The sequence below is a fragment of the Sarcophilus harrisii genome, chromosome 4 (assembly GCF_902635505.1).
Source record: "Sarcophilus harrisii chromosome 4, mSarHar1.11, whole genome shotgun sequence".
Taxonomy (NCBI): domain Eukaryota; kingdom Metazoa; phylum Chordata; class Mammalia; order Dasyuromorphia; family Dasyuridae; genus Sarcophilus; species Sarcophilus harrisii.
In genome coordinates, this window is record NC_045429.1 from 434,906,333 (window position 1) to 434,926,104 (window position 19,772).

Sequence of the window (19,772 nt, forward strand, 5' to 3'; positions counted from 1 at the left end):
CCGCTAAGGTGGCCAGGATCTCAAAGATGGCCTGTGATGACCGAGCCAGTCATCTAGTGTATTCTTCTCACATCTCACAATTCATCACAATCATTAACGGGACATCCTGTCCTCATGACTTATGTGCACCCACACCCTCCTGTGTTCCTGACTAGCTTATAGATTGGCCTGGGAATCAAACAGATGGGCTGGAAATGTTTTAAAGAGAAAACAAGTCATGGTGTGTAAATATTGGGAGGAAGGTCACTTATTTTCAATCCAGAGGTTTGAGAGAATCTCATAGATTCCCAATTTGTCTTAAAAGAGATTGGTTCTGGCACATCCTGTGAGAATTGTCACTGTCCTTTGCTTCACATTTCGCACGGCCTGTTTTCGAGGGCCCAGACCAACTTCAGGGGTGACAGTGAGTGTAGGGGAAAGGAAAAAAATGGAATTTGAAATCCCTCCAATTCCAGGGCAGCTTCTCTCCTATGGATCCAGTGACTAGGGACTAAATTTATTAACATTTGTCTTTCTGGGGAGGATATGACATAAATGAATTGAGTCATCTTTTCTATGTGTCTGTTTTACTACACAGTTAGAAGCAGGAAAGAAGGAATTATCCAAACATGTCTGACCCAGGCTGAGTTACAAGAGCTGTTCTCATTAGTGAAGATCAAGTACACAACCAACTTCGTTTTCTGTGCACCGATTAGAGTTACTTTTTTGTGCTCAGGAGAAATCCTAGGATCGAGCTAATAGGCTAATAAAGGGTAAAATTAGACTAGCAAATAAGAACAAAGTGAATAAGAAAACATAAGTTTGTCTTTGTGTCCACTGGCATTAAACATTTATAACAGTGGCCCAAGAGAGGGAGCACAGATATTCATGAGCCCATTTTACAGTAAAGAAGGTGAAATTTAAGGAGCAGCTAGTTGGTGTAGTAGATAGAGCACCAGTTCTGAAGTCAGAGAACCTAAGTTCAAATCTGGCCTCAGACACTTAACATTTCCTGGGTGTGTGATCCTGGGCAAGTCATTTAACCCTGATTGCCTCAGCAAAAAAAAAGAAAAAAGAAATTTAACTGATTTGCTGAAACTCAAAAAACTAGTAAATTGCCAAGCTGAGACTTTTCCTCTGGCTGGAAGATAAAGCCCTTTTGTATCTTCTTCCTTCACTAGTGAGTGAACTCAGTGAAGGCCAGGATGGTGCACAGCTCCACTCGAACCCATGTCCAGTGATGAGGAACTCGGGACTTTTATCAGACATGCCATTCCTTTGTTGTGTTGCTTTAAGAATTGGGAAGCTGTTCCTTATATAAAACCAAAACTTCAGAATTTCACTGCAGTTTATCCATGTGATTGAGAAAAAAATATCAAATATATATTTTACAAATTTCACTGCAAATCTATTTACCATTCTTGTGCAGTTATTGTCTCATGTAGGTGACTTCAGATGCTCTTCTTTTCTTTGCTCCCTGGTTTGTAGCCCTCTACTTTTATCAACTAACATAAGAGAGTCGCTAAAACCCCCAAGGACTAAACCCTAGCCTGGGCTCCTCCGGTCCCCTTGAAGGCCAAAGGAGGGAAAGACCAGTCCTCTCATATCTTACTGATGTACACCTTGGGTTTTTGAAGCCTATGCAAATGGAACTCGTGGTCAGGCACAAAATTGGGCCAGCTCTGAGCAGAGGCCTAGCAGCTGACTAAGTCCCAGAATGCAGTCACAGTGGTCCAGCCAAGTATGGTAGTACCATTATGGTCACCGAGTAGCCAGTTTTGATTTTTTATTTTTTTAGACACAGCAACTCTCCAAGGCTGTCTGTCTACTAAGTTATAGAGGGTATGAGATCTATATCAAATACAAGTCTCTGAACTGATGAAATCTTTGGGTCTGTCACTGAAATATACAAAAAAATCCTGAAAGGGAAATACAATCTTAGTTTTACAGTAGGATTACTTCCTTTAAAACCAACAGTACAATAATACATCCTTTAAGGGGGTGGGGGGAGGGAGGGAAGAATGCATGGAATTAATTACCAGGCTTCACATACCTGTTAAAGGAAAACTACTAAAAAAAAAAAAAAAAAAAAAAAAAGATTTCTTGAGCCTAACATGTCTTCTTGGTTGGAATCTGTTATTATTTGAATTCAATTAAGGAAAAGTCCTTAGGGTCCTGGTAGTGTTAGGCAGGGTAATGGATCTCCCTCTTTCCCCATCCCTCTTAAGATGTGTGACTTTCTGCTCTTTGGGACACTAGAATTAGGCTTGAAGCAACTCACAAACCAGGACTACCCGTGGCAGTATAAAATGAAGCGATGCTTAGTAATATAAGTCCCTGAAGAAATAGTGGGGGTTAAGTATCTATCAATACAGAAAAAGACCAGGTTGTAAAGGGTTCAGTCTAGGGGCCATACCCAGCTTTCAGTTTCCAGAACAGAGAAGAGGGGATCACTGATCCAGACATCAACTTCTCTTTAAGAACAAGTTTGACTGTGTTGTCCTTTGAATTGTCACTTTGTCCGTGGGCCAGAGCCAATTTTACAAGCCAATGGAAACAGCTGAGGGGCTTATTTTATTTTTTTTTAAATAGCACATAAATCAAGTGAGATCACATTTGGCAGAAAATTTAGAAGGGCTTGAAGGGAAGGGAGAGCTCCTTCTTCAAGGTTATGCTTTTTTTATTAAGCCATTAGGAGAAAAGATGCCAAAAAAATTTTATCTTTCCTCCTGGTCTTCTCCCTCCTCCCTCCCCACTAATAAAAGTGAATTAGTAAAGGTTGAAGCAAAGGAACCACAATGGTGATACTCAGAGCATTATGCTAAACAGGCTGAAAGAAATGGTTTTGTGGTTTCTCTAGTTTCTGTGATCATGGGGCATGATGCAAAGAAGCTGCCAACTTCCAGGCTGCTTAGCCATGGGCCAGATTTCTGTGGCGTGATGGTCATTTGGGATCTTCATTAAGGCCTGTTGAGGGAAGAAGCAAACTTCTGCACCAAGATCCAAAGATAATTGCCTAAGTACGGGAAGATAGCCGTTCCTGTGAAAAGGATTTCGGCATTTTACTTCACTGGAACCTCAGAGTGGAAGACGTGGTCAAAAAAGTTAATCCATTCTTAGACTAGATTGAGAGAATTTGGGATAATGGGGCCACTTTTCTCCTCTGCTGTCCGGGGGTTGCATCTGGAGGATTCCATTCAGTGCTGAGCACTGGGCCTTCTTCTGTAGGTACATTGACTGAATGGAACATGTCCAGGGTAAGGTGACCAGGATGATTAGAGAACTCAAAACCACGAGATTTAAAGAATGAAGTAATGAGTATTTAGCCTGAAGAAGAAAGGTCCTAATATATGGCGAGTTGTCAGGCAGAAGATGGATTAGACTTAGTCTCAAGAAAGCCGAATTAAGTTGAGTTGATAGAAGCCGTCACGAAATAGCTTGCTCTTCAAAATAAGAACTAAGTCTAAGTAGTGAGGAATGGGCTGCCTCATGAGGCACAGGGAGTTCCTCATCACAAAAAGTATTTAAGCAGAAATCAAGATATTTGTTAGTCGCTTGTTAGATGTCACAGAAGGGATTTGTATAGATATCTTAAGGCTTGGAGTAGATGAATGAGGTCTCTAGTTGTAAGACTGTAGATGATCCGGAAAGAGTTAAGGAAATTTAGTCAACAAACTTGGAAATTTGTTTTGCAGGTATGTGTGATTTTAGGTAGCACTTTTAGAAACTCTGGGATCATATGACATGTCGTTCAATTGTTTACTTTGTATATATTGTCTTATTTTAAAAAATACTTTCCCTTCCCTAAACGTGCTTAGCTTTCTTTGCAGCAGCCTTTAAAAGAACTTAGAACTGTGAGCAGTATTTACAGAATAGCAAGTGGGTTTAGGGTGGCTTTTGTGTTCTGGCCTACCCTGAGTAATCACTTAAATTTAAAATGCCCTCCCTGAAGTGAGTAACAATTGTTTGGCTTTGAAATCTTAGTTAATGGGGGAAAAGGCCAGTGTCTTTTGAAGTAGGTGTTTATCTTGTCAGAAATTGATTTTACTCTGTAGATACTCAAACAATGACCTGCTTACATACTTGACATTCTTCTCTTTCTTAGCCATCTCTTCCTGTACTATATACACTGTCTAGCCAAGCAACACATGAAGCTGTTCATCTCCTTTGCAGGATGTTGGTCTTTGATCCAGTAAGTGGCGTTTTGTATTTTTTTTATTTAATATTTTTAAAAATTATCTTTTAAAAGACACATCCCAAGTCTGGCTGAGAGAGCCGTGTGGATTATCTTTTTTGAAGCATCTGTTTCCAGCCCAGTGGACATTATGCCCACTGACCATACAAACATTTGGTTTTTAACAATGGTGCTAGTCTTTTAAAAGCTCACTTCTAAGGACTAGCGGTAAAGAGCTATGGCATTATGTTACCTCTCTTGTCCCTCTCAGTAAGCATAACAGGATGTCTGACACCATCTAAAATTTAATTAGGTATAGAAGTAAGAAAGGTTATTTGAAAAGGTCTGCCCTTCCTGTTGCATAGAATAGCTGTTTGATTTCTCTGATGTTAGGATAGTGGCTTCATAAATGCCATTTCTAGACTTGTCTTTTATCTTAAATACACAACCAGTACTTGTAGTTTGTAATTTACTTGGTCTGAAATGTTTATAAGGCATCTCTTCCCCATTGTGAACCCTGGATTATAGACAAGGAGGTCACCTTTTCCCTTGGTATACTGGTGTTATGTTTAATATTGTGGAGTTTGGTCATTAGAGTTTTGACTTTTTCCATCTCAAGATGGCATAAAGCCAGAAATGTAGACTTTTTAACTTCTTCAGAATGCCTACATTGTGATGGAGCTAATGAAATGGCCAAGAAAGGGCATTACATCATAACTAAAAGCCTTCCAGAAACCTTCAGGTTCTGGGACTGCTTTGGGCTCTTGAGGTATCAAAACATTCCTTAAAAAGTCTTCCTCCCACCATCCTGGCCACCTTAATTCCAGATGGTGGGATATAGTTGGGGAATGGCAGCCTATTATTTAAAGTGAAAGTTCTCCTGCCTTTAAAAGCATTCTATTACCAATCCAAAGGATCACAACTTTTGGCAAGTCTGGCAGTAAGAAGAGATTTTTCACATCCTGAGAATGAGTTCAAAGTAGTCCCGGAGATGCCAGTGAGCTGGCCGGGCTTCTGAGAATTCCAGGTCACGGGCTCCCCCTAGTGGTATGCTCTTCATTTGTCAGTTTCAAGTTTTACTTTTTCCAATGGAATATATGATTCCAAAAAAAGGCTTTAAGGCATCTGCGTAGCCAGGGGCTCCTCTCAGCGTCTCTCTCTCTCCCAATTTGATTTCAGTCCAAAAGAATATCCGCTAAGGACGCCTTAGCCCACCCCTACCTAGATGAAGGGCGGCTGCGATACCACACCTGTATGTGTAAATGTTGTTTTTCCACCTCCACTGGAAGAGTTTACACCAGTGACTTTGAACCTGTCACCAATCCCAAATTTGATGACACTTTTGAGAAGAATCTCAGTTCTGTTCGGCAGGTAAAAGGTGAGTGTCCTTGACATTCTGTTCTGTAGCAATGTGAGGGCCAGGCCCCACTCCCTCTTGCAGCTTTGCCCGAGCCAAGAAATGTTTTATGCCATGAAAGGTATAGAGATTAACTGAGGATTTCCAGGGTGCAACAAATTGTCTGGAGATGTGAGGGAGACACTCATTTTCAGGGATGACTTCCTGTGGAAGTGGTTTAAGTCATCCGAGTAAAATCTTGGCCCATTCAGTTGAATGGAGTGGACAAATCCCGTTGACTACTTTAGCTACCAGATTTAACCACATGAAAAACACAATAGAAATTTGTTAAAATTATTCATGACATGGCTGGACAGTGTGAAGAGAGTAGAGATTTCCAATATAATCCTCCACATAAATTTCCTAATTTTTGAGGGGGGAAGGGTGGGTCAACCACCAGTAATATTGATCTGATTTTTGCTAAAAGGGGCAGCCATCAAGATAAATGGATTGCAAACCATATAGATTTTTAAACGTGAAGGTATGCTTGGAACAATTAGGGATGCAGCAAAAATGGCAAAATCCAGATGCACTGGGGTAATGGGGATTTGACCTGCAGCCTCATACTGGCTGGATCTTTAAAATGATATTCAAAGGCACAAGAGTCTACCCACAAGACATCTCCTTTTAGTTTCCTCTTAACGGCTTTATAAACGGCTCACCTCCCTTTTTGCTGGAGTTTCTAGGCTCTGTGCTTCTATCATATGGGTCCCAGGGAGACAGCTGGGTTCTCCCTCTTAAATGACTGGCAGCTGCTCCCACTGAAGCTGTAAGAAGCATCATTTTGGTGTTGGCTTGGCTATAGCCAAGAATCCTAAGCTGCTGTGAACTGGCAGAGATGATGTGATATGTGTTTGCTCCACAGAAATTATTCATCAGTTCATTTTGGAACAGCAGAAAGGAAACCGAGTGCCTCTCTGCATCAACCCTCAGTCTGCTGCTTTTAAGAGCTTCATTAGGTATGTGGTCCTCATTTTTTCTTCTAGTGATAGCTAAGCTTTTAGTTGGAATTAAAGATATTTTTTGCAATGCAAAGTTATTTGAGCAGACTTATTTAATTTGAATACAGAGCAAGAGCTGTTTTTTGTTAAATGAGTAACCAAAAAGTTTCTGTTAAGAGTTTTGCATTTAAACCAAAATAAATACAAAAAGAATTCTGGTTTTAGCTTTCACCTCCACCTTCAAGCCTGATTTCAGTTTAGCATAGGGTTCTTAGATAACACCATCTGGTTCTTTAAAATTGGGAACCTTCCCATCTCAGGCCAGATGTGACTTCAGCTGAACGTTGTTTAGTTCCATATATCACACAAAAGACACACTGTAGTTTTAAGCTACTAATTATCTGGGACACAAAGCTTCTCCATACTTTTCTTACTAGTAACTGTAACTCGGAGTACACTTCTTTTCACTGGGCTGCCACACTAACTGTCCTCTTCAAATAACATTTTGAAATCCAAAATCCAAGTGGATTCACTGAGCAAAAAACTATGACAAGTCTTCTCTACCTTTCCTTTTTTTGCGGTCTCTTGATAAATTTGACTCTTCCCCATTTCCACTGCCTATCTTTTTATTTTACTCCATCTATTTCTTCCCACCAGCATCTTCAAACTGGTCCCAAATACACCTGTTGTATTTATTGAGTAGAGCTTTTAAAATAGAAGAGGTGGTCTTTTCCTGTTTGTCTTTTTGAACCAAAAAAGAAAAAAATCCCAAACTTGTTATTTTTATTTATGGATAAGGATAGAAATCCATTCTGCTTTAAGAGATCTGTGTTTGAATGCACATGAAAAAATACTAGTTCAAGTCAGGAAACAAGTTAACACATAAGTTACACACAGAATTGTCTCTGTTGCCTTTCTGGCCTTTGAAAGCAAAAAATATCCTCTCCCACTTGCATCTTTGGTCAGACCATTCAAACCAGGAAACATTGCAAGGTCTGAGATGTGAACTGTGAGGTCAGATCTTTTTTTCCTGAAGTAAGTGGGGTTAAGTGACTTGTTCAGGGTCACATAGCTAGGAAGTGTTGTGTCTTTTCTAGATTTATAAGCATAGACGCCCTAGTAGCCCTTCTTCAACATTCCAATTAGTCTTAGGTTCTTGAAATGTAAATTTAAGGATAATCAAAAGAAGAAATTGAAAACCAGAAATGTCTCTTAAGTTTTGTATTTTTCTTTTAAGGGGGAGGGCAGAAGAAGGGAATATTTCCAGATTTGCAGGGCTGTTTCTCGCTCAGCTAATCATGTCGACTTTGTTTTGCTTTAGTTCCACTGTTGCCCAGCCATCTGAGATGCCGCCGTCTCCTCTGGTCTGGGAGTGACCTAGGAGGAGACTTACTGTACTACTGAAGATGTAGCTTTCCACTGGAGCCTGGGCTTTGCAATTCTGGAGGTTAATCATGCTTGTACTGTAATTTTACTAATGAAGTTTTAAATTAACAACCACTACTTGTATGATATGAATAATATTTAGAAATGTTACTAGACTTTTAATCTTGTAAAGTGGTTGTGCTTTTAGAAGAAAAATATTTCACCCAGAGTTGCACATGTTTTATGAATTCTAGTGCAGCTGTTATGGCTCACCTCAGAACAAATCAAGAATCGAACCAAATTTGGGACAGTTGTTTTGGTTCTGTGTTGTTTTTTGTTTTTATTTTTGTTTTTATTTTTTTAATTGAAGTGAGATTGTACACACAAAAAGGACAGTCATATACATTTTTATATTTGAGCCATTCCTGAAGATTTGGGGTTTTCTAAAACTAAGAAATCCAGTGAACTTGACTGCGACCAATCATGAAGCCACATCAACTGGCACCTGACTGTGGCCACACCAGTTTGGGAAGGGAGGGTTAGGGAGGGGGAGGGGCATGCCACCTGATGATCAAAATCCTATAAATAGCTTCTCCTTAGAGCCGTGATGGTGACGTGTGCTGTTCTCAAAAATCAAATGTTGTGGGTAGAGAAGAATGAGTTTGTGACTAGACAAGACTAAACTTCTGTTTTCCTTACCCAGTATATATATATATATATATATAAATATATATATATAATATAAATATATATATATTTAATCTATTTTTATTAGAAGTTTTTCTGCTCTTTCTTACATAAAAGACCCCCAAGCATGCATCTTTCATGTATGTAAATAACTCCACTGCTGGGTTTATTTCAAAAGTACCCCCAACATTGCTGTATAGCGACAAACTAGCTTGCACATTTTAGGTCTGTGAATTTTGTGAGACTTTTCCTGCACTGGACAGTTTAAAAGAAAAAATCTAAAAAGACAAAAACAAAAATTTTTTTAAATGCCACAAAAAACCACAACAGCCCATAGGGAATTATGTTCATTGTGTTTGTGTCCTTAGGCAAAGCTGTGGGAGTCTTGAAATGTCACCGTAGTAAGTAACTTATGACTTTTGGGCTACTTCTTTTCTGTTGGAACACTGAATTCTTCTGTGCATATGTATATATGAACACAACTGAAGGCCTCTACCTCCTGGAGCTAGACAGCTTGGCTTGTTTACTCCACATGACGATGATGATGATGATGATGATGATGATTATTTTTTTTAAGTTCAGTGTGGAGACTTGAAACTTGAATGTCCCTCCCAACTTTTATATTTAAAAAAAAATAATAATAAAACAAGACAAGAACATTGAAGACTGTTTTTCACCTGTACAAGAAATACTCGTGGATCGTCTTAAAATTGGTCTGGGGAAAGAAAAAACCTTGGTGTGTGTTTTATGGACACTTAACTGTTAAAGTTATTGTAAGTTATCTGTATTTAGCAGAGTATTTTCATTCTGAGTGATTTAAGCTGAATCTGGAAACTCTTAGTAAGTTATGTTTGGAAGTTTTAACTTCAATGAAGTAATTAATTGCTGTGAAAGAGACAAACATTGAACTACTAAACAAACAAAGATGGTGCGATATCTTTGGTTTTTTTTTTTTTTTTTCTCCTTCCTTCTTAATGAGGCTCCCGATTATCAACCCGACTGGACGTATATAGTTCCAAAAAGAGCCCTAGAAGACACTGGTCTGAAAGGTACAATCTCAGAGGTTGGTCAGTTAACGTGGCACACTTGCTGGTCACTTTGTACAATGTAGACTTGAAGTACGGTGGTGAAAACATTAAATGTGACGTGTGAAAAAGCAGGGGCCCAGTTTGATTTACTTCCCTTTCTTTCCAGTTAGTTACGAATCTACCTGAAAAGCATTTTGAGACCTTCTTCCTTGGCAATACAAGTTTTCCCACATAAAACTAATTAGAAAGTGACTTAACAGACTTAAGACTATATTAAGCCCAGAGGTTATCTTATCTAATCTGCTCATTTTACAGACAAGGAAGCTGAGGCACAGTGGCCCTCCCCAGCCTATAGCTCAGGTTTTCAGCCCAGCATACTTCTTCCCTTTACACTAGGCTAAGATTGGTGATCAGGGAATATCATCCTGTTTTTCTCTGTTTTGATAACAGATATAGATGAACCCAAGTACTTCCCTCAGGTCACACTTCAGACAGATGGACATCTTTCTTTGTCCACAACACAGCTTTGTCACAACCAAGCACCACCGTATAAAAGAGCTTTAACAGTCAGTTTCACATAGAAGTTTAAATTTGTGAAAAACACGTGACACTTGTTACCTACAATCCATCCTCACCAACTCCACGTTACACACAATGTCTTGATACAACTCCCCTTAAACCAACATGTTTTTCATACTCAAGATTTTGGTACCAACAGGACTAGGGGAGGGGGAGGAGACCACTTAGAGCTAATGAGAAATGAAGCCTCTGCTTATCTAATGAACCATTCTTTTCCACTCTAGTATGCCACAAAGCAAAGGTATTTATGGGCCCCACACTGCCGTACAAGTTGAGATCCATTTATTTCCTAGATGCTCAAACCCAAGTGGCTCGCCCTTCCACAGATACATTTCTAGTAATTCCTGAAGCTGGATCTGAACACCTAAACCAAGTCCTCAGAAGTGCCACACGAGGAGGACTCCCTTCAGCACCACAAGCCCTTCTTGTTATGAACTGGTCCTAAAGCCCCCTTCCCACTTAATCCTGACTGCAAACAAGGATTCTTGTGAGAGAGCATGTGTTTACATCTAGGAGTTGATTCGAGGGGCATTAGACTCCCACAGAGCTGGTTGTTTCCAGAGAATTGATTTGATATGAGGCGATCCTTTCTCAGTGTCTCATTTGTCAAGTGAGAGCTGGCTGCTGTCCTCCCGAGGCCACCATCTAGCCAGGGGTCCTCAAACTTTTAAAAGAGGGGGCCAGTTCACTGTCCCTCAGACTGTTGGAGGGCCAGACTATAGTAAAAAGCAAAAACTTTGTTTTGTGGGCCTTTAAATAAAGAAACTTCATAGCCCTGGGTGAGGGGGGATAAACGTCCTCGGCTGCTGCATCTGGCCCGCGGGCCGTAGTTTGAGGACCCCCTGAAGACCCTTCCAGACTTTCAACCACACTTCCCTTTGGTCATCATCTGCTGTGTTATGCTTCAGTACCCTCTAGACTGGAGAACCTGTGTCCTGAAGCCATGTTGTCCTGGTTGCTGAGATTTCCCCCCAGCATATCCAGGCTGCCAATCCAACCAAGTTTCACGCCAACCATCTTCCTTCTTGCTCTGGAAACAGCAGTCCTTACAACATTCACATTGCTTCTGGATAGTGTATTATCACTAGACCATAATGCCTCTTTCTTAGACATCATTCCCTATGTTATCTTCTCTTAAAATAAGAGTTCCTTGAGGATATGCTCTTTCTCTTATGGTTTTATCTATCTTAGCACAACAATTGGCACTTAAATGCTTATTAAATAGATGGGTTTTATTATTCTTTCATGGCCTTTTTTTAGTATTACTCTTTGGGGCACAATTTTTGGATAGAACTGTTACTAAACTGTATTTCATCAACTATATAACCATTGTCTCTTGGGTCTTCTGCTTTTTCCAACAGAACTGGTTCCTAATAGGCATCGTAATCTTCCTATCTTGAAGTATAAATGTTCAAAGTATCTAACCACCTATCATTAACAAACTCCTTGGCTTTTTTTGACCCACAGATAGTATATGTATGCCTTGCAGCTAACTGGCCCACAGTTCTCATATAATAATGTTAACTAGGTCCCTTCATTCTTAGGAAATGAATGGGAAAACATCCAATCTAATAGGAAACAGTAAAATGGCAAGTTTCTGTGACATTTCACCAAAACTACCACCATTTTCATTAGTTCCTCCTAATAACTTATAAATAAAAACCTAATGGTGCAGAAGACAGAGAAGACCTAGTTATGAGACAGAAGTTGGAAGTTGTGACTAGAATCAGCTCCCAGATGATACATCTTCATCACCCTCTCTTCTAAATGTGCACAAGCTTGAGCATAAACAGTAAAAGATTGCAGAAAGTTTCCTAATTTGGTAACTGCAAATGTTTCCACTGGACACACTTTTGTCATGTTTGCTGCAGTTAACAAGCTTCAAAATGAGAAAGTCTGAAGTCCTTTGGCAATAAATTAATCTAGTGTTTGTCATTTAACTTCCCTTATGATTAGGTTTTTTTAAGTTTTTTTTTTTAAATCCATCAAATATTTGCTCTATCTACATCAAATATAGCATTGTAAAGATCAAATGAAATCAGAGATGAAAAGGTTCCCCAAAAAACCAAAAAGCATTAACACAAATGCAACATAATGTAATCACCTCTCTCCTCCAGTCTCTTTTTCCTTCCACCTTCAATTATGTTCAGGTCTTCACTATCTTAGAAAACCCTTTACTGGATCCTTTTACTCCATTTAGTTATAACTGCCTGGTCTCTCTTCTTTCCACTGTCAAATCTCTTCTACATATGGTCCACAATATCCTGCATCTCCCTTTTCCAATTCTCCAGCATCAAGCTATCAATCATTCAAATATTAACAACCCACTGTGTGCCAAGTACTATGCTAAGCACTGAGAATACCATAAAGGGTAAAAAAGGCAATCCTTACCCTCCCATAACCAAATGGGAGAGACCCCCACATGCAAACAGATATATGCAAACACACTAAATACAGGATAAGCATAAAATAATTGAGAGGGAAGGCACCAAAATTAAAAAGAGGGTTTGGGAATGGCTTCCTATAAAAGATGGGATTTTAGTTAGGGATCAAAAGAAGCTAGAGAGATCAGTGATCAGGGGAGAGAAGGGAGAAGGCATTTCGAACATGAAGGACAGACAACCAGAGAAATGGAGTGTCTTATTCATGGAATACCCAGGAAGGCATCATCACTGGATCAAAGCCTGGGTGGTGTGGACGAAGACTAGAAAGGTAGGAGAGGGTGTTATGAAGGACTGATTTGATCCAGCAGGGATCGTTGGCTTATTGAATGGGGTAGAGCTGAGGGTAATAGAATCAGGTATGTTTTAAGAAAATCACTTTGAATAGGCTGGGTTGGAGCAAGGGCAGACGAGGCAGGCTTCCCTAAAGAATACTGTAAAGCCCAGGAATGAGGGCCCATCCCAGGATGGAAAGACCATATTCAAGAGATGTTGGTAATAGCTTCAATGCAGAGTGGGGTTTTAAGGGGGATGAGAGACACTGAGGGGTTCAGGATGACTTCCTAGGTGCCATTCTGAGGGACTGAAAAGCCAGTGCTGCTCTCTTGAATAACAGAAAATTTAAGAGGCAGGGAGGATGTGGGGGAAAGATAAGTTCAGTTTTGGACACGTTGAGTTGGACAGTTTTGATTTATGTTTAAACAATACTTGGAGATCCAAAACTGTAGTTCAGGAGACAGGATGCAGGATGGCTGTGTCTAGGAATCCTCAGCATAAAGGTATTAAGTTTTTAGAAGCTGATGAGATGGTTCTAGCTAAACCATAGGACCCTATACTAGATAATTCTCTCCCAAATTTACTCACTTGCTCTGGAATCAACAGTTGCAGTCTGAGGCACAGGAGGAAATCTGGCTGTAAATGACACCCAATCAGTTCAGACTAACTTCCCACCAATTCCCAGTAAGAACCTGCAAGCTTAGTCTGACAGGTATTCCCATCCTCATATATGCTCTGCTAGTTCCCTTCCTGGAGTGTGGCCATATCCCCAATTGCTTTCTAAATCCTGGAAGACCCAGATCACACCCCAGACCCATCTCTCCCTTTTTGTTTATTCAGTAAGTAGTACCCAGCAGATGCCAAGAGAAGATAAACCGTTTCAATCAATAAGATACTGCCCCCTCCAGGGACAGGGACCATGATGCTGTCTAGCACTCGGCTGCTGCTGCTGCCCGGATGTTTTCTCTCTATGCTACTGTGTGTGATGGTGCCTGATGAACAAGAGATCTTGGAGTAATTGACAAAGGACTTTATATAGGCATTTTCCATGTACCAGGCAGCTGTGCTAGACGCAGAGCTCAAATGCAAAAAGGAAATCATTCTTGCTTCTGAAATGCTTTTATCCCAGCGAGAAATACATCTTGATGAATAAATACGGGATATGTGCAGAATATGTTAGTGGTTTGACCATGAGAAGAGGAAAATCTCTAGCTGAGCCAAGAGTTAGGTAATCAATCATGGAGTGGGAGGTAGCATATCGTGTGTAAAGGCCATCAAGGTGGTCAGTCTGGCTGGAATCCAAGTGGGAGTAATCCTGGAAAGAAGCTAAAGCCAGATAAAACAGTAGGTGCAAAATAGAAGTTTGTATTTTATACTAAAGGCCAAGGATCTTTTTGAATATCAAATAGCATCAGACCTGTAGGGGTTTGGGTCTAGACGTGTAATTTAATTGGCATAGGGAACTCCTGATGAGAAAATCTACCCTGCCAGTGCAAATCTGCAGCCATTCCATTCCAAGTGCCCAGGGTTATAGGATTCATCAGGAGTGGGATGCCTGCTCTCTAAATATAAATTTTTTTAAATGTTTTGAATTTGGCAAATACTGAATAAAAAGGGCATTTTCACATACCAAGAATGGGGGGGAGCCTGAAAATGCCAACTCCCGTAGGTCCAGCCCCTCTTTTAAACATATGCCGATTTCAATGTACAACTTTCCAAGCTCTCCTGTATCCAGAGACACTAACTCAATACAGCAGCAGTGAGAGAACAGCCTGAAGTCAGGAGACACTGAATGCAAGTAACTAGATAGCTAGAATGGGTGATTGTAGTATGAGGCAAGAAATAGGGATGGATGTGAGAAATTATGCAAACAGACTTAAACACTTGGCAACTAATTGGATCAGAGGATTGGAAGCCAGGGAGTCAAAAGTCTAGGGCTGAGGTTACTAACCTTTTTTGTATTGTGGATCCATTTGCCAATGTGGTAAAATCTATGGACCCATTCTAAGCATAATGTATTCAGGTGCATAAAGTAAAATACATAGTATTAGAAAATAAACCATTGTTGGAAAGTTATCAAAATCTTTTCTTCAAAGAATCCAAGTTCATGAAATCCAGGTGAAGAAGCCCTGGGGGGACTTCTAAGCTGGGAACTTGAGTTACTTTGAAGAATGGTAGTATCCTTGGACAAAGAGTAGTCAGGGGAGGAGTCACTTTAGGGGGAAAGATCATGAGTTTGGCAGGCTTGGAAATGTTAAGATGCCTGTGGACATCCAGGAGCTGTCCAACAAGCAATTAGAAATGTGAGAGAAGTTTCCATGAGATATCATGGATCAGGGAAGAGAGGACTCATGACCCTTGGAGTATACCTACACTTGGGGACAGAACATAGTGATGACCCTGAAATGGGGCCTACGAATTGGTCAAACTGGGAAAAAAGAAAATGCTGAGAGCGGGTCTATGAAAACCCCGGGGGAGAATGATGACGGGACAGCAGTAAATTCCACTCTGTGTTTGGACCGGTGATAGTGTCTGCCCTTGACCAGAGAGCCCAATGACTGAAGAAAAGCATGGGACTCCTGTTTCCTCACTTAGGTAACTGGAGATAAGAATAAGTTAATCATTTTCCACAAGCAACAAAAGCATTTGCCAACATGCACATTTTTCATTAATCCCATTATTTGCTTTGGTGGCAAATCATCCTGCTTTGGAGGTCAGCTAGTTTAGGATCACACATAGGTAATAAATGGCAAAGCCAACCAGCAAACCCAAGCCTGCTGACTCCTGCACCAAGCAAGCCTTGGTCCCAGCCTTAAGACAAGAGATAGGAAGGTCAGAAGAAGCAGGTGATTAAACACAGCACCACTCCTTGCCTACCTCTCTCCTTTAGGTGCAAAGCACTAAGCTACAGACTACTAGTTTGTAATCTCACTAAATCGTGCTGGGCATTGGTTTTTGTTTCTTTTTAAATTTTGTATACACTTGCTGACTCTTTTAGGCTCTGCAGGGTTTTGTTTTGTTTTTCCTATCAGCTTATTACCCTGAATTTGTTAATATTAAGCTTAAGTGATCAAACCATCAGATTAGGTTGATCAGATGCACAGAAAGTCAGCTTTGAGAAAAATGAATTTTCATTTCCAAAAAACAAATAGGTTTGTGAATATTAGGGAAGAATACTGTTGACTAGATGTTTTCCTAAACCAACAGAGCTCAACTGGCCATATTTAAGTGCCTGGCAGAAGCTTGCTTTTTTGTTAATAATTGAATAATGTTTAGATGCAGAAGTGTGAAACCACCTGCTGACTCTATGGCAGCGGCACTTTTCTCAATCTTATCAGTCATTTAAAATTTTCCATTAGTAACAAAACATCTTGTAATGTGATATGTTTCTTCCATTAACTATTTCTAAACTTTGCAGATCTAAATTCACTTCTAGACTCACATCTGCCCTTCACACCTGTATAACCTTGGGCAAATCAAGGCAAGCCTTCTCTTAGTTTCATAAACTAAGAGGAAAAGGGGACAAAACTTATCTTGTAAGTTCCCAGAGTTCTAATGCTGCATGACTTTCTCTTCCTCCTTCATTCAATATTACTTTGGGATAAGTACAATGAAAATGAGACTCAAGAAAGCATCAGATTTGAGTTCCAGGTCTATGATCTAGCTTTAATGGCTTAGGGTCTCTAATTGCTCTTCGGTTAAAAATGTGATTCTGGATCTTCAAAAGAAAATGTGTTGGTAAAGAAAGGCATGTTATTATTGAAATATGTGCTTTTTATGTGAGGAAATTAAAAGATAAAGACAGGATACATAATGGATGAAGGTGAATGAAGGCCGTAAGAGATGCAATTCTGTCAGTAGACCACAGACCACTTGAACAGAAGTAGTAAATAGTTAAATTTGGGCAACTGCTCTCAAGCCTAGCATAAAAGACAGAACATCAGAGACTTCAGTTCTCTAGACACTGGCTGCTTGCTGCTAGAGAGCTCTCTCTGCCAAAAGTACAGCCAACAGTAAATGCAGTTACTAATTCCAACTTCAGGGGACTAAACCCCTGGCCTCAGTTTCCTCCTGTAAAATGAAGAGGTCAGATTAAATGATCTCTGAGGTCCCTTCAAGCTTAAATCCATGATTCCAGCTCTGACATGTCATTTGTTGTATAGGTTTTGGCCAGTTCTTTAACGGCTCCGAACCCCAATTTCTAAACTCCATCTCCAGACTTATTCCCACCTCAATCTTCCTACCCGAGGCTGGAAATGTCACTGCTACTTCCTCTTGGAATTTCCAAAGCATCACCTCCTACAAGAGACCATTCCTGAGTTCTCCCGTTACTACTGGAGCTTTCTTAGTTAGTGGGTTCCAGTAACTGACCCCTCCCACCAAATTATGTTTATTTACATATCTGTATACACTGCTATGTTTATGACTTGATAAATTCTAGTCCTCTATACTTTGAATATAATCTCCTGAGGGCAGGGGCCATGTATCCCCAGTGCTTACCACTGTTCCTGGCACAAACTATCCCCTGAAGAAAATGGGGGATCCTAAGCAGCTGATCTAAGAAAGGAGTGCAGGCCAGATCTGGGGGCCAACTGTCCACTTAAGACAAGGCACAGAAATGAGTTCCCTAAAAATTGACCGATTCTCTCACCTCCAAATCTTCCTGAATGGTTAGGAACTGCTGCTCAGCCCATTCACACAATGCCCTGAGCCTGGAATCAGGAAGACCTGAGTTCAAATTCAATCTAAGACACCAGTTGTGATCCTGAGCAAATCACAACTTGTTTGCATGTTTCCTCATCTATACAATGGGAATGATAGCACCTACCTTGTCTCCAGAGTTGTAGTGAGGTTCAACTGAGATCTAAACGTAGAGTGGTACAATGTAATGGTTTGCTATTGTTATTATATGAAATGTATTTTTAAAAATTGAAGACATTTAGCCTGGGGCTTCAAAGAAACATGATTTTGGTCTTTCAGCAGTTGAAGACTTATTAGGGAGGTCTAGACTAATCTATTTGTCTCTAGAAGGATCAAATCAAAATCAAAAGGATCAGAAGGTACAAATTATGTAGAAGTAGATTGAAACTCAAATATAAGGAGAGACAAGGACTCATGGGAAAAACGTTCATAGCAGCTCTTTTTGCAGTAATTTGATGGGATGGAAATGGTTAAAGTTAATGTACATAAGTGTAATGGAATAAATTAATACTGTAAAAAAAAATGAGAGGAATAGTTTCACAGACATCTTGGAAGACTTGTATAAACTTGTATATAAAACTTATATAAGACTTGTATAAAACTGGTACCAAATGAAATGAGCAAAGCCAGGAGAATACTGTTATAACAACAAATATTATAAAAAACAACAACTTTGAAAGAATTCAATCGATACAATCAGCCAAAGACACAATGAGAAATCTTGAAATAAAATTAAAAGTGAAAAGTAGTGGACAATCTAAGGCAGGGGTCCTCAAACTATGGCCCTCGGGCCAGATGCGAGCAGCTGAGGACATTTATCCCCCTCACCCAGGGCCATGAAGTTTCTTTATTTAAAGGCCCACAAAACAAAGTTTTTGTTTTTATTCTAGTTCAGCCCTCCAACAGTCTGAGGGACAGTGAACTGGACCCCTATTTAAAAAGTTTGAGGGCCCCTGATCTAAGGTATCTACTAGCAGCTAAGTGGTGCAGTGAATAGAACTCTAGGCCTATCAGCAAATCCAGCCTCACGTACTAACTAGCCGAGAATCTCATCAAGTCACTATTCCTGTCTGCTTCAGTTTTCTCATCTGTAAAATTTAGATCATAACATCACCTACCTCTGAGGGTTGTTGTGAAGAACAAATGAGATAAGAAGTCTGATAAAACATGCTCCACACTCCTGACAGGGAGCTCATGGACTCAGTGCCCTGAGATGTGGAGAGTCTGTTTTGCAAAAGGCTTTGTTTTTCTTTTTCCTTCTTGTTTTGCAGTTGTTGAGGGTAGAAGAGAGAGGAGGCAGATTTCAGTTAATTAAAAAAAGTAAAGTTCTGTTTTCAAAGGGAAAAAATAGAGTAAAGGAATAAGCTTTTATTAAATATCCATTATATGCCAGGCACTTCATTAAGCGCTTTACAAACATTACCTCATCGATCCTCACAACAATCCTGAGAAGTAGGTGCTATCCCCATTTTGCAGCTGAGGAAAATGAGGTGAACAGAGATTAAATGACTTGTCCAGGATGACATGGCTAGTTTCTGAAACTGATTTCAAACTCAAAATCTTCCTGACTCCAGGACCAATCCAGGAACCATTGTATAACTTAGCTGCCCCACAAATACTGACTCATTTGATTCCCACAATAACCCCTGGAGATAGGTGCTCTCGGTCCCTTTTCACAAATAGGAAACAGAAGAGTTAAAGGACTTGTCCACAGTTAGACAGCTCAAACGGGCGTGAAGCTATTATCTGAACTCATCTTTCTAAGTCCAGCGCTCTACCCATGTGCCTAGCTAGGGATCTAATAAAGAAAAACTTCCTAACAGCCCAGGAATAGAGGTAATGAGTCTCCCATTAGAAGGGCCATTGGCGGGGAACGTTGGAAGCATTCGGAACTGAGCTGGGCGGCGCGGGCCCGGGACCACAGAGCTCGTGCGCATCTCAGCGAGAATTCAAGTCAAGGTGCTCCATCTTCTAAGCTCTATCTGGAATCGCAAATACAAGGAGGCTCTAGGACTGGGGAAAGGCTATCAATCGGCCTTTAGGGAAAAGAGACGAGACAAGAGAATGACTTTTCCAAGAACCAACAGCCGTCCTACCTTGAGGGAAAAAGAGGGCTGAACTTCACCAACGTGGCTCGTTTTAAAGATCACTTTGGTAAGCAGCGGCACAGGCCACGGAGCAATGGCCGCGCGAGTTAAGCGGTGC

The 19,772-nt window shown here is 40.3% G+C and overlaps 1 protein-coding gene across 2 annotated transcripts in view; it reads left to right on the top strand.

The window, feature by feature from the left end:
• The window catches only part of NLK (nemo like kinase), a 129,909-nt gene extending 120,433 nt beyond the window's left edge, over positions 1 to 9,476 (top strand). Inside the window, exons 8-11 of one of the 2 annotated variants that reach the window (XM_031967669.1) lie at positions 4,085 to 4,171; positions 5,333 to 5,531; positions 6,415 to 6,508; positions 7,812 to 9,476. In XM_031967669.1, the coding sequence (XP_031823529.1) occupies positions 4,085 to 4,171; positions 5,333 to 5,531; positions 6,415 to 6,508; positions 7,812 to 7,866 (435 nt within the window). In that variant the 3' untranslated portion in view covers positions 7,867 to 9,476. Of the gene's footprint in view, positions 1 to 4,084; positions 4,172 to 5,332; positions 5,532 to 6,414; positions 6,509 to 7,811 lie in introns of those variants that run through there. The other variant, XR_004234072.1, reaches the window with a different exon arrangement.
• Positions 9,477 to 19,772: the final 10,296 nt, after the last annotated feature.